The sequence below is a fragment of the Pithys albifrons genome, chromosome 6 (genome assembly GCF_047495875.1).
Source record: "Pithys albifrons albifrons isolate INPA30051 chromosome 6, PitAlb_v1, whole genome shotgun sequence".
In the NCBI taxonomy this organism is placed as follows: domain Eukaryota; kingdom Metazoa; phylum Chordata; class Aves; order Passeriformes; family Thamnophilidae; genus Pithys; species Pithys albifrons.
Genome location: NC_092463.1, coordinates 57,865,315 through 57,892,282, shown reverse-complemented (window position 1 = coordinate 57,892,282; position 26,968 = coordinate 57,865,315). Strand labels below are relative to the sequence as shown.

Genomic DNA, 26,968 nt, shown 5'->3' with positions numbered 1-26,968 from the left:
GCATTTGAGTACTTTTAAAGACAATATTTCTAGCCCAGCAGCACATTAGTATGTCCTTGAGGACAGAGCAAGAGAAATACATATCACGTATCACTGTGCTTTTAGAATTAAAGAGCAAGGGAGAATAACAATGGTAGTGTAACTCCTAGTGAGAGATGGATTCTTCAGCAATGGAAAGCTGCCCTGGTTTAGAGATACCTCTGCTCTCTTGTGAGATTTTATACAATAGTAGCTCACTGTACTTCTGGTACCTTAGAGAGGGGTATATCCTTCAAAACCTTTGCTTCAAGACAACTTATGGGACCATTTTGCACAAAGAGGGTCAGAGCCACAGACAAATGACTAGAAGACTGAAATGATTTTTTCATGAGCAGAAATATCCATGAAGAGGACCATTGTTGACTAAGGGGATATTCAGCAAAGGCATATTAAATAATGAAAGATACTAAGCAAACAGGCAGTTGGTATTCAGTCTGGATTCTTCTAAAGAAACTGAAGTGTAACCACATAAAACTAAGTAGTGAAACCCCTGGCTTTACTAGGGCTGGAACTGGAATTTAAAACACTGGAAAGACAAGCTTCCCACTCCTTTTGGAATGGATATTTCTCAATACTCACAGAACATCTTTCACTCTTTAATAAAATTATAATTGAAAACACTATAAAAATGGTGTGATTCAATAGATCAGCAACAGATCTCTTACCATTGTGATTTGGTAATCAACGACAGATTATAAAAACATTCAATGTTTTATTAGAGAAGGAAATTGTGTTTATGTTTCATGGCATGTCAAACAGTGGCTGAGAAGAGACTAGGAAGAACCTTTCCACTCCTTTTTCCCTGCCTTCCCTGGACAAGTTGTTCTGACAGGCTGTTCTGGAGCTCCATCTATCATCCTCCAAATCATCCCCCAAAGCCACGATCAGATGGAGCATACCAAACTACATGACACATTATGACACACTCCTATGTGACCATCCTAAGGCACTTGCAAAACTGCATTCATTTACAGAACACATTAATAAAGTTTTCTTTAGAGAAAACTTCATCAAATTTAAGATTACACACACTGTTTGCAGTGTAGATGGTCACCAGAATGGAATTTAACTATCTTAGCCATTTGAAGAAATTTGCTGTATCTTGGACTTTTAATAAGGTTTCCACAGATTTTATATGGGTCAAAGGGAGGGAAAGTGCTTCTAAGATACTTTTAAGATAATGCTTTCATTCCCCTTGGAATGGAAACTGCCTTTTTGACACCTAAAGCTGCCAAGTTCTTGATCTGCTTTTCCTCAGGTAGAGAATCCATTAAGTGATGAACAACCTCTCAAACAGGGTTATGAGCTCTTTACACTTAATGCACATGGCCTCAGCTTCTTCTGCAAGAATCACAGAGGACTGTACTGAGATGCAAAGGCAAAGCACACTGAACCCCATGACTGTCTGTGGATTTGGGGGCCTTGTTCTGGTACCTGAGGGAGCTGTTACAGAATGCTTTGCATTTTTTCAGGATGCTCTGAGGAGCACATGGAACAAAAGCTTTCAAATTTCTTCTAAGTACCATTCTTCTGAGTTTTATTTAAAAAAAAATTAAACCCCAGAACTTCCTATCTTGCCTGCTCTAACAGCAACATTTTCTCTAAGGTCATCACCAGATGAACAGGATATTTTGTTTACCTTTCAGCCTAATCAGGCAAGATAGGTTTTGTTTTGGGAAGACGTTTGGGTTGTAATGCAAAGTGCTCATTGAAAGATGTTTATGTTTTCTCTGTGTGCAAGGCTTTGCAGAGCCTTTGGTGGTGGCATGAGCTGCATTTCACAGCAGGTTGTGAGAGTGCTGTGTGAGCCCCTGTCACCACAATAAGGCTGCAGGAGAGCAGTGCCAGCCATGGTGCAGCAAGGTTTGTGTCCTGACAGTGCCAACTCCACATCAAACTCTCTGTGTGTGACTTAGCAAGAGGTTCTTCACAAAAATTACAACTAAACTCCATTCTTCTCATGCTTTTGTCTTTTTTTTCCCTCTACTAGAGACGGTTGGTAGGAATAAGTACATTTTTAGATAGTATGCATTATTTGACTAAAAGTCTAACTTTTCATTTACAAAGGAAGCACAGAGCATTCCTCAACTTTGCACTTTCATCACTGAATCAAAGATACTTTAAAAGATAATTCCTAAATAAACTGGAAAAAGTAAAATTCCTAAAAAACAGTGCAAGAATGATAATTTTTCCCAAAATGATCTCCACAAAAAATGGAGCAAAATGCCCCCTTAAGGACCCAAGCCCCAAGTTATTTCTCAGAATTTCAGATTAACTTCCCCATACATTCTTCTTCTTATGAGACTGATACTCAATAAATCGTATTAATTTGTTTGTGTCTGTTTTCATTGGAGACCTAGAAAGGCCAAGCTCATTTGCTTTGTGTAGACCCAAGGGGACACCACACCATTTACCAGAACAGAAATCACTTTTCCCTGTTCCAGTGCAGCACACTGGTTGTTGTATTGGTTGTCATTATCAGATGAGAAGCAAAGCAGTTTTTCATATTATTCCTGCCCCAAACCCACTACATTGTAATTCTGCAATATCTGAAGCATGAATATGCAATACTGTTTTCAAGTATCTAAATTGTCCAGTTGGTGAAAGAGCTTGGTGACTCCCAGAGGAAGCATGGCAATGGTAAGGAAAGATCAGAAGGACAGTTAAAGATCTGTAATTAGTGTGATGTTTTGGAGAGTGTGTGACAGAAATCACACAACAATCATTCCACAGAGATGTTAAAACCTTTGAGAAATAACTGTCATTAAGAAGCAGTTTTAGTTTAAATGTGAACTTGCATATGATACGTGATCTTATACATATCTATATATAACCCAAAAAATCTGTAGATAATGCACAGAAATGATAACAATCACTGGATAAAAACCATTATAGATTAATGAAAACACATGAACAAGCCCTGAACTGCCCAAGGAAGGGTACACAGTTCTGACAGATCCCTTAGTACAAATGGTGGGAGTAAAACATATCCACATGATAATCACATCCTCACCAAAATTGAAAACGCATGTGAAAGTCATGGTGGTCTCACAAAAATATAAACTCATAAACGATTTTTCGATTTGGTGTCATCATTCATTTCTTTCATTTGAGAAATCAGTTTTAGTAGGCCATACAAAGATTGATGGCTTTTTCATAAAAGGATATTTTATGAAATAGTGAAATGTAGCATATTTCTACCTGATAAATGCAGAGACCTGTAAACTTTGAACCCACATTGGCCTTTGTTGCTCATGACCCTGTTTAAGTGATTTATTTCCTTTTAACAACTGCAGCCTGCAGGAGGTAGAATATACTGTGTAGATCTTTAATTCTGTTGAAAATTGAACAGTTTAAACAGAATGGCTGACATCAGAAGACCTATTACTGAAAAGTCATATTATCTTCATTTCAGTATCCCTTTAAGGAGCAATATTTATGGTTGGAGAAAATGCATAATTTATAAAAACAACTTGGTGGGTTGCTGCAGAGTAATGGAGGAGTTGGCACCCTTGGCCCCACATCAGGGTGTGTAGTGGATTGCATCAAAGCTAGAGACTGTGGAAACCTGGCATGTGTAAAGACATAAAATCAGGAAACTTGCCTCATGTCTAGAAGAACATCTTGAGGGAACTGAACACTCCCCACCCTTTGGATTTCAAAGATTTAGCAAATTCCAGGGAAATAATACTCTGCTAGAAATTTTCTACCAGGCATCTTTGACTTACGTGAATTCAGTTTCTTTTTTGCCCTCCCTTAGCTTCTTTTTATTTGTATTTTGTTACTGTGCAACGAAGGCAAACAGCATCATGAGCGTATTTCCTACTCCTTGGTGCAAATGTCACCACGGAAGTTAAGCAGGTCGATCCCCTCCCATGTGTAGGGAGAAACCATCTCAAATCCAAAACATTTTTCTGTACAATTCAACTTTGTTTCCCAACAGTGGGCACTGATATTGGCATGGCCCAATACTGCTGTAATAATCTGCATCAGGTGACAGGCCTACAAAATCTCAGTAGGCTTTAATGTCTATCTCTGCACTATCACACACTGCCCAAGGCTCCACCTTATAAAATTAAATGGATATGATCAGAGAAATGAATGTTTTTTTTTTAAATTATGTTTTTAAGTTGCTCATTCATAAAACAAGCTTCTTACATTAAGCAAACTCTGTGTTTATGAAACATCTCATGAATATATGGTGCTTTCATAAAAACAATAAATGTTTAAAGAACCCCTACTTTTCTCTGCTCTTCATTATTAGAAATAAATCTTATGAAGCAGATAAAAGTATTACAATTAATCTCTCCTGAATGGAGACAGTATGTAGCAGTATTTTCAATACGAGAGAAACTGGCTTTGACTAGAGTGGCAACAACTGGTAAACTGACTTTATAGTTTTGATTTATTGAATATTAGGAAATAGACTTTTTTAATAACAATTCCATTTAAGTATTCATTAAAATGGAATTAGTACATGCAGGGCCAGATTCTGATATCCATATTCTTGTCAGACAGCATTTTATTACAGAAAAGTCTCACTGACATCAGTGGGATTACTTGTAAAAGACCACTCAGCGTGAGTGAGAACACAAAGCTAGATCCCAACAGGGTACAGAGCACTACAGAGGTTTTAGGTTCTCCCCCCCCTGACCCCCAGGTGCCCCACACACCCTTCAGCAGTGTTTGGAGCAGTGTGGATTGTATGCCCAAGGCACCTCATCTCCAGTGGGTGCAGCAACTCCTGACCTCCTAAAAACCCAACTCACCTTGTTCCTGCCCCCAGTATTCAGGATGTGAAATGTGTTTCCTTGTCCTCACAAAGGAAATAATTCCCAAGTGCTGGTTATTTTGCTTTAGACTTTATGCTAAAGATATTGATCTGATAGTTCTTTCAGTCTGAGTAAGTTTGACCTGAAGAATGCAGAGCACATGTTGCCATAAAAAAGAACTATGAAGATGAATTTTGACTTGTAAGAAAAATCCCTCAGAAGGCAAAAAAATGGGGGCTGTAGTAATGGATCTTATTAAAGGATCAAAGCTACATACTCCATTTCCCTAAATTACACAGCAGAAGAGAAGGCCATCTTTCTTTTTTGTTTTGTACACTTCTGATCCAAATATACAAAGAAATAAATTCCAGTAAACTCTTGTAACGGCACTGGGTAAAGAAAACTGGGTTATTTATAAATACTATTGATAGTTAGAAAAAGCATATGTTTTTTCCACATATAACCTAAAATGTTCCATAAACTCTGAGTTCTACACCTGTACTGTATTTCTTTATTCAGTAATCTCTCTAACGAGCAGGGGAGCAAGCTGAGAAATCTGACCTTTATAGATAAAGCAATGATGGATGAGCAAATGTTGAGTGTCCTAATTTATCTTTCATTCAAAATTATTTGGCGAATGATTTTGGAAAATAATCTTTAACATATATGCTGTAATTGTGTATTTTCATTACATACACAGGTCATACCTGGAATATGCTTCTACTCCTCGACTGGAAGAATGTGATTAGGATCCAGTTCTCACAGCAAAGGCTTCGCAGCCTACTCAATGTACATTCAGCCCTTCCTTCTCTAAAAGGGTGCTGTTTCTGCAGAATCCCTTAGCAGAAAACTCATTTGCTGAGAGAAAAACAAATATGATCAAAACCAATTAGTTTAATACTTCTTTAAAATATAAAAAGGTCTCTTTTTTAGTGTAATATAATGCATTATAGTATAATATAGTATAGTTAGTAAACAGACTGCTAACTATTGTTTTACTTCGATTTAAAAACTGTCCAACACTAAAGGTTTCTATTGTATAATTCTCAAAGGTCAGACTTGAAAGCTTAAACTTCAGGTTCTACTGAGATAAAGGCAGTGTGCTTTGCAAAGTTATGCTATTATCCCTGGTTATAATCTTCCCTGACTTCAGAAATAATTGCTTTCCTTAAACAAAAAGGAAGTCTGATTCTAATTTGCTATCTAGATCTACATTCTTATATTCTTTTTATAGATTTTTGAACAAGTTATCACTGGAATCTTCCTTCACTCAAACATAAGTGAAAGTTTTATCTTACTTCAGATATCACAAAAATAATTTATGACTAAGGAAACAAAACCTTTTGTCTCACAATATATTTCTTTGCGACAGCTGTGGTATTTCACTGAAAGCACAAAAGCTGTGATGGTCTGGACTGCAATCAACCATTTTTAATAGGAAATTTTTACAGACTTTTAATAAGATCTCCTAACATAATTTATGGGGAGAGGTTTTGAAGTGAAGAGGCATTGTTTGGCAAAGTGTTCTTCTTCTAATCTCAGGAAATTTAAATAATTGAGTGCTCATTTCCTCTAAACTTAAGATTTCTCCTTAAAAATGGTTAAGAAAAACACCTGCTACCCCATCAGCAAAATAAGTATATCAAGAGTCCAAAATAAATATATTGCTAAATGCTTTTCATAGGCAAAACTCCATGTCAGAACCCAGTATTATTAATAATAACACAATATCGAATTTTGCTTCTTCAACTCTGAAATTTCTACATGTATTTTGAATGAGGAGAACACGCTGGTCGAGACAACTGCAGGTGTTTTTTTTTAACTGATACAGTTCGGAGATTTAGAGTAAGTGGGCAAAAGTAGAGAACTTACAGATCACAAGCAAACCAGACAAGCACCCAAAAGTTACTATACTTGCTGAAGTTATCCAGAGTTACTCTGACTACAGAACTTGGCTGGAATAGTAAGGACAACAGGCTTCCCCTGAGGCCTCTGATAGGCCCTGCAAGAAGAGGCTCAGAGGGTATTTTAGCAGTTTCCCTTTAGCCTCAGCAAGAATAAGGGAAAACACAGAAATGTAAGTAGGAAGCACATTTCTATGCATTGATAAAGCTAATCAAAGCTCCTAAACACGAAACAGATTTAGTTTGGCTGACTAGGAATTCAGACAAAGTTCTGACTTATTTTTTACCTTTCCTGAGTACCTCATATGCCGTAATTCTGACTTAAACTAATAGCTGACTTAACTGCGCTCCCCCCATCACGTCTAGGTTAGCTAGAACATCTCTCCCAAAGGAGAAGAAAAGAGGAAAAACCTTTAAAGGAAGGAGTCATGAACAGCTCAGGTACAGTCGCGGTACCCGGGATTTGTCCGGGTCACTGCGTGCCCAAGTCCTCCAGAGGGCACTCAGCACAAAACGGACTGCACTGAAGGAAAGCGGCTGCAATTCCCATCGGCCGCTTGTCCTTGCACAGCTTTCCAGAGAGACAACTCAGCTTTCAGCTCTCACTACAGAGAGAAAACTGCGAGGAAAAAAATCCACCAAAACAAAACACAAAATCTGAAGAGGAAAAATTATGCCATCACAGAGTCTGTATTTCTTTTCTGTGTTAGGGACCTGTTTCGTCAATGCTTTTAACAAAAGAGGCTCCGTTTCCTGAGTCAGCCTTAAACCCTTTATTTTCAAAACCTGGCTGCTGATTTCAAAGAGCCTTCATTAAAAATGCTTTTTAAAATGTGTCACCTGAAGGACTTTGTTTTCTTCAGTCACCACTTTCAAACCATGCAGCGCAGAGTATCACTTCTTCAGACTCCATCTCTCTCTCTGTGGTCTGCCTACAAAAACAAAATAAAACAATTTACGCTGGGTGCTAGCCAAAATGTGCCTTCAGCAGTGAAGTCCTGCTAGGGTAGTAAGACTTTCTCCATGTGTATAAAGACACACACACACACACACACACACACACATTAGGCAGTTGTAGTGACCTGCTTTGGGTTCCTGCTCTGGGGTGTCCAAGAGGTGCTGCTCCTGCCCCTCCCAGCAGACCCACCTGCCCCGGGCACTGGGTGGCTGTGGCTCCCCATCCCGGGAGCACTGGGAGTACCAGTCCTGGCTGCCTCCACAGGGACCTCTGGCTCTCCCAGCAGCACTTTAACCCCATCCATGCCCCATTCCTGAACTGGCTTCAGAACTGCAGACAGGACTATAAACAAGTGCCTCATTTCCACAGAAATGTCATAATTCCAATAAAACTGAAACCCATTCCTCCACTACATCCTCTTTCCATCGGTAGTTTCACAAAACACATACTGCCCCCTTTATATTCAAAGTGGCCTTCCTGATGCACAAGTTCAAACCCCAGCTATCATCTATCATCTCAATTCTTCTGGGACAAATAAAGTATCATGCAACAGACCATATGTGGATATTTCAGCAGAGCTCTTTAGAGTCATGTCCTGTCTACCCAGTGTGATCAATGGTTATTTTATTTTTGTATATTCGGAATACATGACAAACCACCATCTGGGTGCACTACCTAAGCACAAAATGGACACTGGGTTTGGGAGTTGGGACATTTATATGCCCTGAGGCATCCAAGGCATCTGCAGAGGAATCTCAGACACAGCATGGGATCTATAGGAGACTCATGGCAGCTTGCAGGCATGCACAATATTCCAGAATGTACACTGGAGTTAGGAATGTAATTCAGCACCTGAAGTGTCTCCTAAAGATCTGTGCCATTCAAATGTATGATGTACCCCTCTCCCACCCCAGTGCTGGCTCCCTTTACTCACTCAGGACCTTGTTAAGTACAAGATGAAAGTCACCTGTCCTTTAAAAATTCTCAACATCTGAAAATCAGATCCCCTTCCAGACTGGACAAAGATGACACCTATGCCTACATCTAACTTCCAGAATGCTGAACTATGAAATACAAAATACTTGTAAGACTATCAATCAGACAGTATTAAAATGTTTTTAAAATACTGCCCAAAGTAGAATAAATTAATTAGGCAGGATTTGGATAATTGAAAAATTAAAAAGTTGAACCATTATTCAAATAACACAGCCACATAGATAGTAAAAACTGGTTTGAGTCATGACATTTAATAAAGGCAGTGTGGGCCTTTATCAGGTTCATTGTGCTCAGTGCTGTGGAAACTCAGGTGTTACCCCTGCTCTGGTTGTTAGACTGAATATGTAAGTTTAGTCATTATTTAGCCAGGTTTATTTAAAAAAAAAGTGCACAGCAGTCTTACTAACTTAGGAAATGCAGGAAGTTTTTGAAAAACACTTTTATCTCTGCAAACTATGGTGGATATAATGATAATAAGGTGATGTGACTAATAATTAATTCAACCTTTACTGATAAATAGTTGAAACTGCTAGTGCTGTCAGTATCTTCTACATATTTTATACAAAATCTATATTAGAAACATTCCCCTAAAAGTCTGATGATCCAAAACAAAGAGAGGCTATGGATAGAATCATGATCTGTGTGTTAGTGTTGATACAAATGCAGAAAACTCAAAGGCTGTCCTGCAAGCTTCCAGTATTCTCCAAAACCTCAGACTGTGGCTCAGATCCCCACAAATTTCCTGTCAATTTCACAACAGAATTAATTTTTTTCAGCTTTTGCAGAAGGGGTAGAACTCCCACTCACCAGCCAGTGAGATGAAATGTTTTTATAGGGAATTTCCAGAGCCACAAAAATATTTTTTAAGCACAGCAACTGTCTGCAGTAGAATCCTTTAGCCTGTACATCCCTCGTGTTCATTATCAAGTGCTAGTTCTTCCTGGTTACCTTCCAATGCACTGGCAAACCTCTCTGGAAACTCCAAGGCTGTCATTGTTTACTCTGTGAGCCTCCAAAGTTCTAAATACAAACACCTGAGAACACCAAATATTGTGCTTAAGGCCCCTTTTTAGTTGTGTTTCCATGTGTATAGCTGAAACCTCACTTGTAAAACTGGGGCTAAATGATTGTTTCACTCGACAGCAGGGCAGGCTCTCTTTGCTAAACAGATGCAGCACCAGGAAGGCACTGAGAGGTGGGATCACAGCCTGGAAGAAGGTGGTAACCAGCTGGGATAGGTGTCTGCTCAAGGGGGGAACAGCCTCAAGTTGCACCAGGGCGGGTTTAGACTGGGTATCAGGAAAGACCATCACTGAAAGGGTGGTCAGGGTTTGGAATGGGCTTCCCAGGCAGTGGTGGAGTCACTCTCCTTGGAAGTGCTCAAAAATCGTGGATGTGGCACCTGGGGACACGGTTTGGTGGTGAACAGGGTGAACTCGGTGACTGCTTGGACCTGGTGATCCTGGATCCAACCTCAGCAATTCTGTCATTCTCTGTGTTTCCAGTCTAGCCTTTGGACATGGGGAAACACCATCTGTTTCCCAGTGGGCTGCTGGGAAACTTCTTTAGCTGGAACACATCAACACCGAGCGATGGGTTCCTCACCTTTAACTGGAGTGTGAGCTCCGGTGTGGGACAAACGAAGGCACACATGGCCAGGAACTGCTGCGCTTACTCCGACCACCTTTCACCCACCACATTCCTAAATGAAGTCTATTAACATGTCCCTGGGAAAATTACTAGGAAAGCACTTAAACTTTTGCCTTGGCCAGGGAGTGCAGGCTGAGCTTCACACTGTGCCTCCTGCCTGCCCTGTGCCAGGAAGGGGAGAGGGAAGGGGAGAGGGAAGGGAAGACTTGGGAAGGGAAGGGAAGGCCTGGGAAGAGAATGAAAGGCTCGGGAAGGTTTTGCGCTGGGAAGGTTTTGCGCTGGGAAGGTTTGGTTTGTTTGGTTTGGAAGGCGGTCGCAGCGCGGGCCCCGCCCGCTGGCGGTGGGAAGAAAGGGATCGGGACGGGGACCGATGGGGAAGAGAGGGATCGGGAAAGGTAGGAAGAGGCAGGGAAGAGGCAGGGAAGAGGCAGGGAAGGGGAGGTGGTCGGGGCGGGGCTGGCGGCGGCAAGGGAAGGGAGGGGAGAGATCAAGGGAGGGATCAGGCAGGGAGGGATCGGGCAGCGCAGGCGGTCGGGGCGGGGCTGGCGGCGGGAAGCGGAAGCGACCCGGGAGGGAGCGGCGGCGGAAGCGGGGCCGCCTTTCCGGAGCGCGGCGTGCTCGGAGCCATGAGCGTCCCGGCCTTCATCGACATCACCGAGGAGGACCAGGTCAGCCGGGCCGGGGGCGGCGGGACCGACCCCGCCGGGGCCCTCAGAGCGCACCGAGAGCTCGGCCGGGCGCTTTCCTGCCGAGATCAAGCGGGCGATTAGAGACACTGCAAATAATGGCTGTGTGTGCGGCTCCCTCCTCAGCATTCTCCTCCCCGGCGCTCCGCTCCCGGCCCTCCTCGCCCCTGCGCTTTATTTAGAAGGCCGGTCCGCATACGGCATCGGGTGGGCAGGATGCTCGGAGCGGCACCCGTGGGAACTGCGGGTTTTACCTTTGAGCTGCTTCTTTGTGGTGACTTTGGACTTTAGGGTTTGTTGTTGCCCGTGTCTTTGAGCTGGAAATCTGCAAGAAATGCACACACAGCCTCCAGTCTAGTTTTCACTTGCCGTAGTGTCTGATGTGAAACATCCTTGGTGCAGCCAAAGGTCCCGGAGCATTTCCATTTGTGTTATGGTTCTTTAATGTTTTGGCTCTGAACGCGATATAAGTGACACTTGGTGTCATTAAAGGGTCCCGGAGCATTTAGTTGTGTGTTACGTTTCTGTAATGATTTGGCGGTGGACCTGATGTAGGTGATGCTTGTCACAACAGCATCCTGGTCTGTGCCAAAAGTTGTGTGGCTGTGTCTGGAGTTTTATGGCTCTGCTGCTGAAACCATGGATTGTGAAGTTAATGCCTAGACCTGTCACTGAGGAAAAGGTATTTTTTTAGTGGAGGTTTAAATCCTGACAGTGTAAGGCAAGTCATAGGTTGGAGAGGGCTCTGAGCAACCTTTTAGTGGAAGGTTCCCTGTCCGTGGCAGGAGAGTTGGAATGAGATGATCTTTCAGGTCTCTTCCAACCCGAACCATTCTATGGTTATGTTGGGATCTGTCTCTAAACTGTGTGAAGGCTGTAAGTCCTGCCCTCTATGAACCCTTTTTCTGGTTTATACCATCCTTTTCTGGTGAAGAAGCAACTGAAGAGTTTGACTGTTTACCTGAAGTTTTCAAAGAGAGTAAAAGATAATAAAAATTCATAAGAGAGCATCTTAGTCACAGAACCTTAATAGGCCTGCTGTGCAGTAGCCAGTTGTGAGTGATGTGTTCACACTTTGAGAAAGTCCAGCAGTTGTGTGACCTGTTCAGTCACTGACAAACCAGCCACAGCATGTGCTACATCTGGCACCGAGTTGGGGTTACACCTGGAAGTGGAGGAGAGGGAGTGTTGTGGGGGGTACAGAGTGGTAGGAAGTGTGAGTGAGTGCTGGGGGCACAGGAGGGGTTGCAGAACAAAAATCTGTAAGTAACTTAAATACTTTAACCTTGCTGTTCACAAAACAACTGTTTTGGTTTGTATTGTCTTTCTTTTTATTAAGGCTGCAGAACTGCGAGCTTACCTGAAATCCAAAGGAGCAGAAATCTCTGAAGAAAACGCTGAAGGTGGACTTCATGTGGACTTGGCACAGATTATTGAAGTGTGTGATGTGTGCCTGAAGGAGGATGACAAAGGTTTGCACCTTTAAATCTTCGTGGTTTTGCAAAACATACCACCATCAGTGCTTTCAAACATAACAGCTGGCAGGATTTAGAAGTGTGTGGCATGTGTCAGTACACAAGCCATGCATCTTCATAAAGCTGGAACTGCTTATTGCCATCAGTGCCACAGAAAATTTGCATGTACTCTGCTCCTCCCTCCTCCAAACATCCAGAGCCCTTTGAAGAAGTCAGACGTCAAGCTTGACTGTGCTTGTAATGAGGGCGTATCGAGCTGTATGTAAAACAGGGTTTTCCCTATGAGAAAAAAAAGTATTATAAAAATAAGACTTACTGTCAATTAATGTCTGTGATGCTGCAGATCAAGAAAAATTAAAGTAACAAAAATTAAGACTGGACATCTGTAAGTAGAAGGTTAAGTCTTAAACATTAACTGATTGTTATTGTCTGAAGGCATTGAGATTTTCAGTAGTCAGTAACTTTTTGAGTTAGAAACTGCACTAATACTTTTTAATTACACTGATAATGCTGCAGTAGCTTTCAGTGGTCTTCCTGTGCCTGCTGCTGTCTGTACCAATATACAAATTCCATCTAAAACTTCTACATGAAAAAAATCAGTTGCTAATATGAGCAATATGTGTTGTTTGAAAGAATGCTTGGTTCATCTAACAAGGATAACTTAAGGTTATTTTTCATGTTTCTTTCTACTGTGTGCAGATGAGGAGGAAATGCTGCTCTGCTTTTTGATGGTCGGATGTCATTTTGGAGAATAAATATTTTCCATATGTAATGAGTTTTGTTCTTAGCCTTTGTGTGACTGATATTTGGGCAGACTGAGAAGGAAAGACAAAACCTGTCTGTTCTGTTTGGGAAGGATGGAACACTACACTTAAAACACGATCTGGGGAGGATTCTGAATGTACTTCGTTGTTCTTGTGGGCATTTTCCCTGTGGTCTGGGAATCCCTTGTACCAGTGAAATGTTTTATTGTAGTTGAGCACTAGGTGTTGGTAGTCTCACTGTAAACTGTGGGCAGTTTTCTGGATGTGCAAGAGGAAGCCACTGTTTTTAAGACCAAAACCTGAAGTTCTTGTGAACTCTCTTGCATGTAAACAGAATTCAGAGCGAGTGTGATACCAAATACCACATTTGTTGTTGACCTTAGAGTGGTAATTCTTGCCTTACATGGAGATGTGTTGGTGTCAGACCACCTGAGCCAAGTCTCTGGTATATTCTGATGAACACCCAGGTTGGTTATCTCGGCATTTTCTCTCTTTTACACTTCTTGCTGCGGGAAAATAATCACTCATAGCAGAAGTTCCTCCAGCACGAGGTAGCTGCTGATGATTGCTGCTTGTAGTTTTCAACAGCTCTATGTTGTGTTTTATGCAGATGTTGAGAGTGTGATGAACAGCGTAGTCTCTTTGCTTCTTATCCTGGAACCTGACAAACAAGAAGCACTGATTGAAAACCTGTGTGAGAAGTTGGTAAAATTTCGGGAAGGAGAGCGCCCATCTCTTAGATTGCAGCTGTAAGTATTGTACAGAGGAAAATGAGACAGTGTACCTTGCAAAGTAATTGTGTCTCTAAAGAGGAAGGATTACCTTGTACATCTTTAAATCAAAGTCCGGGGTGTCTGTCTGTTGCATGAAGCACTCTTTTTTTTAATATTTTTTTTCATATCATAAAATAGAAGTACCAACAGATTTTTTTCTTTCTTGGGTATTAGAAAATTAAAATTAAAATGCATAGTTTTCAGCTTGTGTGCTTAAAATGATCACAAAAGTGGAAGCTGTTAAAATTCATCAGCATTGTAAGGTGCCACCAGGTGCTTTGTTTTAGCATGTGTCATAGTAGAACATTTATCTGCACTCCAGTAATGCTTCTTGAAACCTCTTTAACTGCATTTTTCCTTGTTTGTGGTGTAGCCTGAGCAATCTCTTCCATGGCATGGACAAGAACACTCCTGTGAGGTACACAGTGTACTGCAGCCTTCTGAAAGTGGCCTCGTCATGTGGTGCCATCCAGTACATTCCAACTGAACTAGATCAGGTAATTCATGTGGCTCTTCAAGTTGTGGCCTTAACCATGTGGCACCTCACTGAATGTTAGTCAGAGCTGATACACACAGTCTCTGTTACAATATGTCAGAGCATAGTGATATTGCCAGGAAGGTGATTAGAGAAATGCAACACCTCTCCTATGAGGAAAGGCTGAGAGAATTGGGATTGTTCCGCCTGGAGAAGAGAAGGCTCTTATTGTGGCCTTCTACTTTAAAGGGAGCTTATTAAAAAGAGGGGGAGTAACTTTTGACATGGGCAAATAGTGATAGGACTAGGGGTAATGGTTTTAAGCTAAAAGAGAAGAAATTAAGGTTTTAGATGTTAAGAATAAATTCTTGATGGCGAGGGGCTGAAGCACTGAACAGGCTGCCCAGAAAAACTGTGGATACCCCATCCCTGGAAGTGTTCCAAGGCCAGGTTGGATAGGACTCTGAGCACCCTAATCTAGTGTGTGGCATCCCTACCCATGGCAGGGGAGTTGGAACTAGATAATCTTTAAGGTTCCTGCCATCCCGAACCATTCTTTTCCTCTAATTAAGAAATGCAGAATACAGAATTTATCTTTTAAAGGCCTGTCTACAGAATCTGAGTGAAACTGCTCTTTATTTTTCATTTCTGATGCTGATCGTAGTTAGATGTGTCTGTTTCATTCCTGTGATAGAAATCAAAGTGAGAAGCTTTGATCAGGAATGAGGAGTCAAGTTCTTGTCTCTTGCTCTGGAATCAGTCTATGAGACTCACACATCCTCATTTAGGAAGAAGCATGGAGAGCACAGATTTTCAGCTTCTCACAGGAAAACTTCAGGTTCTGCACGGAGAGCCTGAGAGTCAGAGGACCTAAAAGAGAAATCTCTGTGCAAGATATTTTCAATCCTTTTCTGGTAGGGAGAAAATGAAAAATACTACAAGTGTTATTGAAGTCTTTTCCCCAATGCTTCTTTTTCACTTATAATTCTACCTAGGTCCGAAAATGGATTTCTGACTGGAATCTGGCCACAGAGAAAAAGCACACTCTTCTGAGACTGCTCTATGATGTCCTAGTAGACTGCAAGAAAAGGTATAAAAGACACGTCATAGATAGTAGATAACTGTGTTTTTTTAAGCCAATGTACTGTAGGTGATCTGTGAGGAGAGTATTTCTCACAGCACTTTTAAAATTAATCTTTACTGATAATTCAATCTAAATACACTTGTGGGGTTTTATAATGTTTTTAAGCACTCTTGTATTAAACCCGTGTTCCCAAGAAAATGAAAGTTAGTAGTGAATTAGCTGCAAACCACAGACTCCCAAAATAACACTATTCCTTTCTATAAATACTAATCTTAGAGCATTAGAGCATTATGCCAAGTTTATTATTTAATTACACTTTTGACATTTGAGTGCATGGTAGTGCTATCTCCTACTTAATGATATGGGGAGGCTTATCAATCACAGCAAACAGAATCAGTCTTTTTATGTAAACATTACCTTTAGGACAGAGCTTTCCACTAATCATGGAAATTAATGTCCACAGAATACCTGCTTGGCCATTTTGAATTATTATCCTGGATCATCTTTGATCTAACAAACTTGGCAGACCACTGTCTTCTGGCATGTGAAGGAATCCTGTGTGTATCGTGCCTGTAAATTAATGCAAGCCTTAACTGAGAGCTGCCATCAGTTTATCTTGCAGGTGTGATGTGGTGCATTGACTGCACTGGCCAGGGCTGCACAGATGGGCTGGTGTCCAGTGGTTCCAACATGTAGTTCCACAACAGTTTGAGCCTATCTAGACTGTCCCTGTAGTCTGGGATGGGCACATGGTTGGGCTGTGTGTTGCTTCCCCCTGCCCTTCCCCTTCATTCTGCTTTTTCTGAGTTAGTTTTCTAGGCTTTGTTTGATGTTCACAGTGAGGCAGCATCAGGACCTCTCCACTGCTGACTCACACTGGTACCAGAACTGCACTTGCATTTCCCAAATTTGGTGCATAAGGAAGCAGTTCTGTCCTGTAGCCCCTGTCCCCTGCAGCTGCCGGTACCTGTGTTTGTGCTGGTGTAGCATCTGTGTGACTGCACAGTTGGTTGGACCCTAACCCTTGCCAGGGGTTAGAAAAGGCAAGTGTGAAGCTGTCATGGGTGGAGAAGAGTTCCTTCTGTCAGGAGAGTTGACTTATTCTGGCCTGCTGAAATTGTAGCTTGGAAATGCTTCATCAGCACAGCAGGATCATCTTTAACTAACCTCAGTTTAGGGATGACTAATCCTTATGGAGTGGTACTCTGTCAGCTACCTTAGTGTGAATTCCTGTTTGTAACATTAAAATGCTGCTGCACCGATAGTACTGTATGGCAGATTTCAGATGGTCAAAATAAATTCAGAAATGTTAATCACAGATCTTAGCCATGGCTTAGTGCTTTGTTTCAGAAATATTACACTAATACTGCTCCTACTCTTAAACACATCTCATTCTGTTGATTTGTTGTGAAGTTTTAACTAGTTTAATTCTCATAATCAATAGCTAACTATTTTTATCTAGTCTTCCTATCAAATCAGTGGATTAAACTTATAGGGTTTTTTCCCACTGCTACCAGTAAGTAACCTTGCTACTAAGTCGTTTTTGCTTACCAGTCACAGGTGATACTTTTAGGTTAGGCATTAAAACCTTCCCCAAACCCTCGAAGATACTACTCCTTCATGCAGTGTACTTACCAGCAGTTGCAGCAAGCTGTGCACTGAGCAGAGCAGTGTTTCAGAGCACTTGCACTGCTCTCCACAAAAGAAAACAAGAAGTGACCCTGGCACCTTTGCCCTGGTTCGCTCTCCTGGATCAGTGGGCAGTGTTTGCAATAGTATGGGAAACTCACAGCAGCATTCCAGCTGTAGCACTCAGGAATGTTGCTCTGTCTGGCAGTATGGGAAGATCAGTAGGAACTGAAAAATAAGTAGTAAGAATTATACCTCAGTTACCATGTTGGTTTTAATCAAGGGAAAATAACTGCATTGTTGAAAACAAAGTTTTTTTGTTCACGTTTTAAAATATGGTAAAGAGATGGTTTTCTGCAGCTTTCTCCCAACTTTCTCCCAGTGAATAAGTTGGTAGTTAATAGATCAGTAGCTCCTGAAAAGTAAATGATACAGATGTTTCGTGTGGTGTCCCTTTTCCTCTGGTGTCCAGTGAAAGCTTGTTGCATTAAATCTTTCCAGCTGGTGCAGCTTACAGCTGGTGTCTGCCATTGACGTGGCAGGATTCAGAGCAGCATTCATCCTAGACAAGTTAAATTCAAACAGGTCTGGCAGGTCTGGTTAATACCTGCAGCAAAAAGCTCAGCATGTCAGGCACCTGCAAAGTAATTGTTTTGTTTCATTTTAGTTGCATTTAGTATCATGTAATGTAGAGGGACTTGATTCCAACATCTTACTAAGTCTCTGAATGCCTTGTTGTGTTTTTTTCCTTCCTTTTATCTACCATCACTCTTCAGTTCTCACTGGCTTTTTGTCAAGTTATGCATCTAGGCTGGCAAGTGGAGCCAAGAACACTTGTGCAAGCTGCCTTGCTAGAAAAACTGTTCACATTTGCAACTTAGGTGAGATACATTTAGCAATGAGCTGTAGTAAAATAATGATCTGTATTACTGGTTTAAACATCCTTTTTTATGGTAGTAATTGACATTGAATAGATTGAAGACCAAAGGCCTGCCTTATTTGCTGAGGCTCACAAGAATTTAGCAAGGAAAGTTTGGGAGTGATTGTCTTGTAGCCTTCAAATGTTTTCTAGAGATGCAGGTGAAAGAGTCCACTCCTTCCCCCTTAAAAAAAACCCCAACAAATAAAACCTAAAACTATTTGAAATTAGTAAAATGATAGTTTTCAATGTTTGCTCCTAAGGGAAAGATTAGGAGAGGAAAAGTTCCAGAAAACTGTACTATATCTCTGAAGTGTACTAGAGCAACTAGTGAAAGTTTGTATTAAATAAGGAGTTGTGTATTGTTGGGTTGAAAATAGCACATGAGCTGAGACTCTTTGTTTAAATGTCTATACAATGTCTGTATTAGACTGGTCCTTTGTCTCCACTACATCACCTGGTGTTGGTAAGATTTCACCAGTGCTAAAACCATAGTGTCATGGACTTATTTATATGCAAATGCTGCTTTCATATATAATATGATCTAAATTATTTTTTTTCACTGATACAGAGCTGTCAATTCTTCTTCATCAGTATTGGTTGCCATGACAATACATGAGCTGACCTTCAGCTGGAGTATTAAAACAGATATTTCATTCAAACTTGTATCCCTGAACATGGTTCTGGGACCTATAGAAAATTCCCCTGCCTTGGGCACAAACTGTCTCCATTGAATGTACATTCAGATTGTATATGATGTTGCCCATGATGTCTTCATATTTGTACTGCGCATCTTTGAGATCCGGTAAATTCTCTACACAAACAAACCTCTCCCTCCAACAGAGTGGTGTTCGAACAGCAGTACGGTGAGATTTAAAATACATACCCATATAAAGATACTGTTACTGTACTATAAAAGCCATTCAGACCTGTGCTGCTATATGGGTTAAACCTCTGTCACAACACAGACATACTAGGTGTGTTATGTTGGTTAGTTATTTCCCTCTGCAGTTTATGCCATTAACTTAAGTAATGAATGCAAATTGAAACTTTACTCTTTCAGGGTTTTTGTTTTAAGGAACATCGTGTAGGCTTTTACCACATGGGAAAATTTGCTGTATGTGCAAATGAGCTACTTTAAGGGAAGAGCTCCACTTGATGGTGCAGCTCACTGTGCTCTGGAGAGCAGTATCCAGCCTTGCCCCACTGACACAGAACCCCCTGGGGAGGTGGTGGCCAGTGTGTGTCTGTGCGTGGGAGGCTTGTGCAAAGCACAGGCTCACAGTACTGAGCTGTGCTGTGCTCTCACTTGGAGTTTTGGTTGTATGTACATCCACACCGTGTCTTGTTCTAACGAGGTAGTGACATGGCATCAGCAAAATCTTTTCATCCCTGGAGGTTTTTAACCTGAGATTGGCTGTGGCACTGAGTGCCATGATCTGGTAAAGGGACTGGAGTTGGACCAAGGGTTGGCATTGATGATCTCAGAGGTCTTTTCCAACCCAATCTATTCTGATTCTGTGTTTATCTGTAAGAAGAACTGACACAGCCCTCTAGTGTAAGAGTTAACAAGAATTCCGTGAGAAATAGGAAATAGCAATTTGTGTGTACATTTTTTTTCTGAAAATTTTGTAAAAAGCATCAGGACCTCGTTAGTGGTAACAACTGCTAAGGGAAAAAACCTCTGTTAAATGACACAGTAGCAGTTTCAGAGCTGGTTTGCAGTAACAGGGATGTTGTTTACAAAATAATCTGGAAGACAAGGCTGTAGGTTTACCCAGTTTCCTGAGAATGAGGTGTTTTTCTAAGGTCTGTCTGTCGGAGCAGTGTTGGAATCTGTTTGCTTCATAGCAGCCTGAACCAGTCTAATTCTTGTGTAATTGTGTCAGTAAAATGAGCAGCTCTCTGAATACTTGAAGAGAGATTCTGTGAAAGAATAAAGCACTTTTATACAGTCATTTTCCTGACAATAAATATTCCTTAAGATATGCCATTTTACATTTGAAATAAACTTTGCAGCGCTACTTATTCTGCAATGATTAAATCCAGATGTGCACAAGAGGAGCATTCTAGTGAACCATATAAAGCTGTTCCCAGCTCAGAAAGCTTTTCCATAACCAGCAGGTAATTTATCAATTTAAGAGAATGAAATGAAGGGTGAAGATAAACATTTTGTAGAACAAGAATTGAAAGAGTACATCTAGTTAATTTGTTCTCTCCACTAGAATTAAAATGAATCATCTACATCTTTTTCAAGTGTAATTTAATTTGACCTATAACATCATAATGGAATTATTTAAATATTTGAGTGTCTTGTTTGAACTATTTTTTCAGCAATTCTGAGGTAACTTTATTTTTTCTTCTTATAGTGACACTGCAGCAAAAGTAATGGTGGAGCTGCTGGGAAGTTACACGGAGGACAATGCTTCCCAGGCTAGAGTTGATGCTCACAGGTAAAACTGACTTCCCAGTTCCCTTAAAAGTAGCTTTTCCCCAACTGACAAACTGTTTGGATTGCCATACTATTTAGAGTATTGAATGGCCTGGCAGGCAAAGGCCCTGCCACAGCCTCTGTCCTGTAGCACTGCTGGCTCAGTGAGTTTATCTGTGCAGTCCACAGCAGGTTTGGTTGTTTCTGGGCAGAGCCAGATTTACTCATGTGCAAGTGCACAGGAGCATTTCTGGTCACTGCTGAGAGATCAGACTTGCATAAGGACTTTGTTTACATCAGCTGTGCAATCCAAATTTGAACTGGTATCCTTTATTTCAGATTTTTTACTTAGTGCATGTTTAATTATCTAACCCTGGGTGTTCTTCTCAAATAGCACTTTCTGTTGAAAAGACATTCTTTTGCTCTTTTCTATGGGCAAGTGTGAAAGATGAGAACTGCAAAGAAATAAACTTATTGTTGGACAAGTTGTACTAAATTGATTCATAACTGTTTTCCCTGCAGGCTAAAATGAGGAAAAGCTTGTATTTTGACATTCTAACCATCATGATTTTTCTTAGGAATTAGTTCTTCAGTAAGTTGTGTAGCTTTGCCAGATATGTACAACCAGTAGTTCTCCAGGGAGTTGTTTATACTTAGCCATGGAGGAAAATCAGGATGACTCCTTTTGAAAATTAGAGTGGCTGTGCATAAGTGAAAACTTCTCTGGGTACCCTTTGGCGACCTGTGGCCTGTTCATGTGTGCCCAGGGCTGGTGGTTGTGCTGTGTCCGTGCAGAGTGTGGGTTCTCCTGGTGTTCCAGTGTGGGGAAGGGCCGTGGGCTGGGCTGTCGGCGAGCAGAGCGCCGAGGCCTCCGATGTGCTGCTGACAAAAGCTTTCATCTGGAGCCCCAGAAACACACAGTGCTGTTCGAGTCTGGAGCTGCAACCAATAAATCATAGGCCTTGCACTGGTTGGTGTTGGGGTTTCCGCTGTTTTGTGTCACATATTCAAGTATAATTAATCTTCTTAAGCAACTTGATTCTGTGACATTTTAGGAGGACAGTAAAAATACCTCTAGGAATGAAGGCTGGGCTGGAAGTAAATGCATAGATGAAAACGGTAGGGTGACCTGTGGTCTTACCACCTGGCACATTTCATTTGTGGGCAAATTACTTAATGCTTCCTGTTCCTTGTTTTTTCCATCTGTAAAATGAAGATTAAGATTGGAATGTGGCATGTCTTACATTTAAGAACAGTGAAAACTCTTGAGTGTTTCCTGGAAAGCAAGGAACAAATGGAGTTGCACTCAGTCATAAGAATGTGTATTGCTTTAAAAGTAAGCATTTTCCTTTTTTCATTAGATGTATTGTACGAGCATTGAAGGATCCAAATACTTTTCTCTTTGATCATCTTCTTGCCTTAAAACCAGTAAAATTTTTGGAAGGAGAACTCATTCATGATGTAAGTAGCTTTGTTTTCAGCAAGATGGTTTGATACCTCTAGAGCCCTCTGTTTTATTAGTTTCTTTTGAAATCCATTAGAATAGTTATCTGTGTCAGTAATCCTGAGCTGCCAAGTGCTATTTCTTGTAATGACTTTAGAATTAAAAAAAAAATTCTTGTGAATGTTTCCTTTCAAAGTTTAAGCAACTCAGTTACAAGTCCTGCCCTCACGTGAGTTGTGTGGCAAATCTGCCTTTCAAGTCTGAGAAAAGGAAGTAAGCTCAGCACAGATTGCCCACAGCGATTGACAGGAGACAGAATTTTTAGCTCTTGACAATTTATTCTTGTGTTCAGTACAAATAGCTTATAGTTATACCTGTCCAGCCTGCATGGAGGGAAACCAAGATAATAATTAAACTGTTATTATGTTTGTTTTCCATCTTCTAGCTTTTGACAATTTTTGTAAGTGCTAAACTAGCATCCTATGTCAAGTTTTATCAGAACAACAAAGACTTCATTGACTCCCTTGGTAAGTTTTCAGATCATTACATTTCTGGCTTAAGATACAGAAGCCACGAAGTGCTTCCCTTTGAGCCATATTGAAGCCAAGGAAATTTAATAGGAATTTGTAGGAATGGATTAGAATTTGTAGACTATAACCTCTGCTGGGTCATCAATGCACCATCTAACTGTGGTTTGTTCTACCAAACCAAGCTGTTTTATGGACTTGGAAGAACTGTGTTTTTACCCACTGTTTTCTCTTAAGGAGGTGAGCTTTAGTGCATTGATACTCAGGGCTAGACCAGACACCACAGCTTTATTGAGTAAACCACCAGCTTGTCTAAATCTCCTAATATTTTTTTTTATTATGAATAACTTTATAACAGCAAATACTTCTCCTGAATAGTAAGCTGAACCATACAAATAGTGTGAGTGTGTGTCTGCGTGTGCTGATGCATTAGACCTGGCAAGCCACAGTCTGTCCCAGTTAATTTGTTTCATCACATGAAGCAATGTGATGGAATGTTAATGTCAGCACCCTCTTTATTTACACACTGTGGAAAAAAGGAGTAGTAATTAACACTTTGACACTCCCCCATTGATGTGTAATTGACTGTTTCAAAGGAGCACTGGTTCATAAGCTATTGCATGCATTAAAATTACGTTTTTTATATTCCAGTTTTTTAGGACAGGGGTCAGTGACAATGCAGAAATTGCTCAATGATGCAGGTTTTTTTATTACTGCATTAAGGTTTTGACATATTGGTAATGAATAAATGTTTCCATAAAAATATGATTTTTTTTTATAACTTTGATTTTGAAATGACACTTGAACACTGGCTGAATGCATTTGAGGAAAGGCATAGTTTTGTTAAAACAGAGTTTACTGCAGCCTTTTAACACGTGCATTATTTTGTTTAATGGAGTGTGATACAATTCTGAGAATAATTACCCACAGAGGTTTAAAATGGTGGTACTTTGGGTATTAAAATGATGGAAATATCCATGGGATTTTTTTGGTGGATAAAATTAGCAGCAAGTTTTTGGGAGCTTGTAAATGTGTATGTAGGATAAGTGTACTTTCTGTCACATGTATTTGAACATTAGTTGTACAGACATCTTAGGCTTTTTCTTTGTCAGGGGAAAGTGGGGTTTGGGCTTATTTGTTAATTATTTGTCCACAGAAGTATTTGTTGAAAATGCTGTTACACTAACATTTGAATAAATTTATGGAAGATTAACTCCACATACATGTAGCGTTATTTGTATAATACACATCAGTTGTGATTTCTTTGGCAAGGAGTCTGATAATCTCAGTAAAATCCTTAAATATCTATGTAACTGTTTTGAAGGACAGCCTTGTCTTCCACTTACCTTGATTTCTCACCTGCTTTGTGGTGTACTCAGAACTTCTGCGTGTCTTTGAGCAGTGGGCAGCACAGATGGTAATGCTGGGAACTGAGTGGTTCAGCCAAGCCTTTGAAAAACAAGGGCAGTTGGTATATAGAACAATTCAGTTATTAGAGGAGGCATTCAAAAATGATCTGTTCCCAAATTTTTAACCATGCTTTAGAGATTTTTTTTTAATAACATGCCAAGATACCAGGGTTTAAAAAACAGGCTATTTAATAATAGGATTTCAGTGGCAGTAGAGCATCAGCTGTAAATGCAGCCTTTCCTGGATCAGGACCAGTTACAACTGGCCCACAAAAGCTCTGCAGCAAAGGCTCCTACAGGTGGCATCAGTTTGTTACAATTTGTTGTGTTATTAATGCTGACAACTTGGGCCAGCGGTAGCAGTATCTGTGTCACCTGCATCGCCCTAACATGGCCACAGTTAATCTGGTATTACCAGCAGTCTTTTCGCAAAGTTAATCAGCATCTCATTTGCATTTGTTAATTAGGGTTAATGTGTGCTAATTGATTTTTTGATGCTTGTAGAGTTTCATAAAACCCAGTTAGGTATAGTTGCTGGTGCTCCTCATTCGTATGAATTATGGTGATCGCATTTTTGTTGAATCGGTGCCAAATAGGGAACCTGCATCATAATTACAGCTAATTAACACAACATGATGCCCTGCACTAATGTGCTTTCCTGTTGGTGTATGGGTGTTATAAATTCCAAACTTAAATATTTACTGAAGCAATGTGAATATTTATAATGTCATTCTGAAACAAAAAGACTGGCATTCATTTTGAAGAAACATCCACTGGATCTTAGTTGGTACCTCATGGACCTTGGGATTAAGAAATGCCTTGTTTCATCTCAGTGTTTTTTGGTTAACCTAGGCTTTTCTCCAGGAAAATGGTCTCTGATTTAGATGTGCAAGCCCTTGCCTCAGTTCCTTGTGTTGCCATTGGTGCAGTCATGTAAAAGATGTAACCTGACTCCAACACCTGTCCCACTGTTTCTGGAGAGCACTTCTCTTGCCACGATGGATGCACACATGGGACTCATGATGCTTTTTTCCCCTGTGGTGTATGTACAGTTAATTCAGTACCAGAACACATTACTCGGGCACCACAATGTTATGTTCCAAACCATACTGTGAGAGGTTTATTTTCCAGAAAGTACATGAGAGTGAGCAGTGAGGCTGGAGAAAGGTTTTGAAATCACCAACCTCATCTTGTCCCTTTGTTGTTGCATTGCTGTTCTTCCAGGTGATGCAGCTGAAAAATTCACCTGCTCACAACCAAAAATTCTGTTAAAATAATGCTTTTACTTTAAAAAGAAACTACACACTTCACTTTTGTAGATGGTAATTTTCAGTAAAAATGTATTGTCTTGATGAATTCACAACTAATCCAGTTATTTTAGAAAAAGACAAGAAAATGCAGAATTTGATCTTTTACCTCAAACTATTGATAAGGAAAGGTGGGATATTTTTTTAGTGAAAATATGTTTTAAATTATTGGAAGTATATATAGTAAAAATAACATGAAAATCAAATTATTGATATGAATTATAATTAACTAATTCATTAAACTATCAACGTTTTACTCAGGCTTGTTGCATGAACACAATATGGCAAAAATGAGGCTACTTACTTTCATGGGAATGGCTGTAGAGAATAAAGAAATATCATTTGACACAATGCAACAGGAACTTCAGATCGGAGCTGATGATGTAGAAGCGTTTGTTATTGACGGTAAGAACTGCGGTACCACCCTTCACACACAGCTCATTAGCAATTAGGGTCTTCCAAGATAATGCTGAATATTCATAAAAATACAGTCTTTTAATTTCTTTTTTACAAGATAGAGCTGCACAGCTTCATGCTTAAAGACATGCCTAACTGTGTGGTTTTAAACAGTGTTTTTCTTCTCAGTGATGGGAACTGTATCTCATGTAATTCTTTATAGAAGTAATAAATTGTTTGCGGGTTTAATCTGTCATCTGGTTTTGTTTGCTGTCATTAAAACAGGATGTGTTTGTAGGGGAGAGAAGTTCATAAAAACTGTACAGGATATTGCTTTAATAGATTGGCACCAAACAATGGGATTTGTGCACGACCTTCATCTTGTTAGATCATTTTGCTTTTCTGCCTGCCAGGCTGTTAAAATCAACAGCAAAACATACTGAGTTCACTGCCCTGTTCTTATGTTTGTATTGATCTACTTTTGAACAGTTTTTATGCAGCTTAGTACCTTTGCACTGCCATGGAAATGTTGCTCAAAACAGCATTGTTCTTTTGCAGCTGTAAAGACAAAGATGGTGTACTGCAAAATAGATCAGACACAGAGGAAAGTAGTTGTCAGGTAAGACTTAATTCTTCACAGCATTTTGCAGAACTTGGTGTGTTCTAATTATTTCACTTACATTTGTAGAATATTTTAACTGGAAGCAAGGTATTGTTCTATCAGTTGCTGGTAGTTAAATAGTTGCTATTTATCATAATTTTATTAAAGCTCACACTGAATGTGATTAGCTTATTTAATGAAAGAGTCCTACTTTCCAGCACATTTCATTTAATGACCTAATAGTGACAGGAATACTAATGACTGTTGTTGCTTTAAATATTTGGGAAGGCTACAGAATTCCCTTTAACTGGTCAAGGGAAGGCTTTTCTATAGAGGAAATGAAAATTTTCCCACTTGCTTGTGAGAGTGAAGTACTGCTATAAAAGAATTATTAGGAGAGTGTGACATCTAGTAATAATCTTCCAATTTTGTTTTACTTCTCTAGTCACAGCACACACCGGACTTTTGGAAAGCAGCAGTGGCAGCAATTGTATGACACTCTAAACACCTGGAAACAAAATTTGAATCAAGTGAAAAACAGTCTCCTCAGTCTCTCAGACACCTAAGAATTTTTTTTCACCTACTAATATCAGTATAGATAAATTTTATTCAAAACATTGACAATTTGTGAAGTTTCTAAAAAATGTATGCAATTGGTTTAAACAAGCTAAATATTCTAAATTGCAACACAAAAAGAAAACAGCAATAAAACCAACATGGGAAAAATAT

General features: G+C 40.2%; 1 protein-coding gene across 1 annotated transcript; it reads left to right on the top strand.

The window, feature by feature from the left end:
• The first annotated feature begins 10,883 nt into the window (after nt 1-10,883).
• Nucleotides 10,884-26,967, top strand: EIF3M (eukaryotic translation initiation factor 3 subunit M). The gene is made up of 11 exons (XM_071559053.1): nt 10,884-10,987; nt 12,345-12,477; nt 13,855-13,993; nt 14,391-14,514; nt 15,488-15,582; nt 20,494-20,577; nt 21,917-22,016; nt 22,445-22,526; nt 25,504-25,647; nt 26,197-26,257; nt 26,685-26,967. Exons 1-11 carry the CDS (start codon nt 10,946-10,948, stop codon nt 26,803-26,805), a joined length of 1,125 nt encoding a protein of 374 aa, XP_071415154.1. The 5' UTR covers nt 10,884-10,945; the 3' UTR covers nt 26,806-26,967.
• The last annotated feature ends 1 nt before the right edge of the window (nt 26,968 follows it).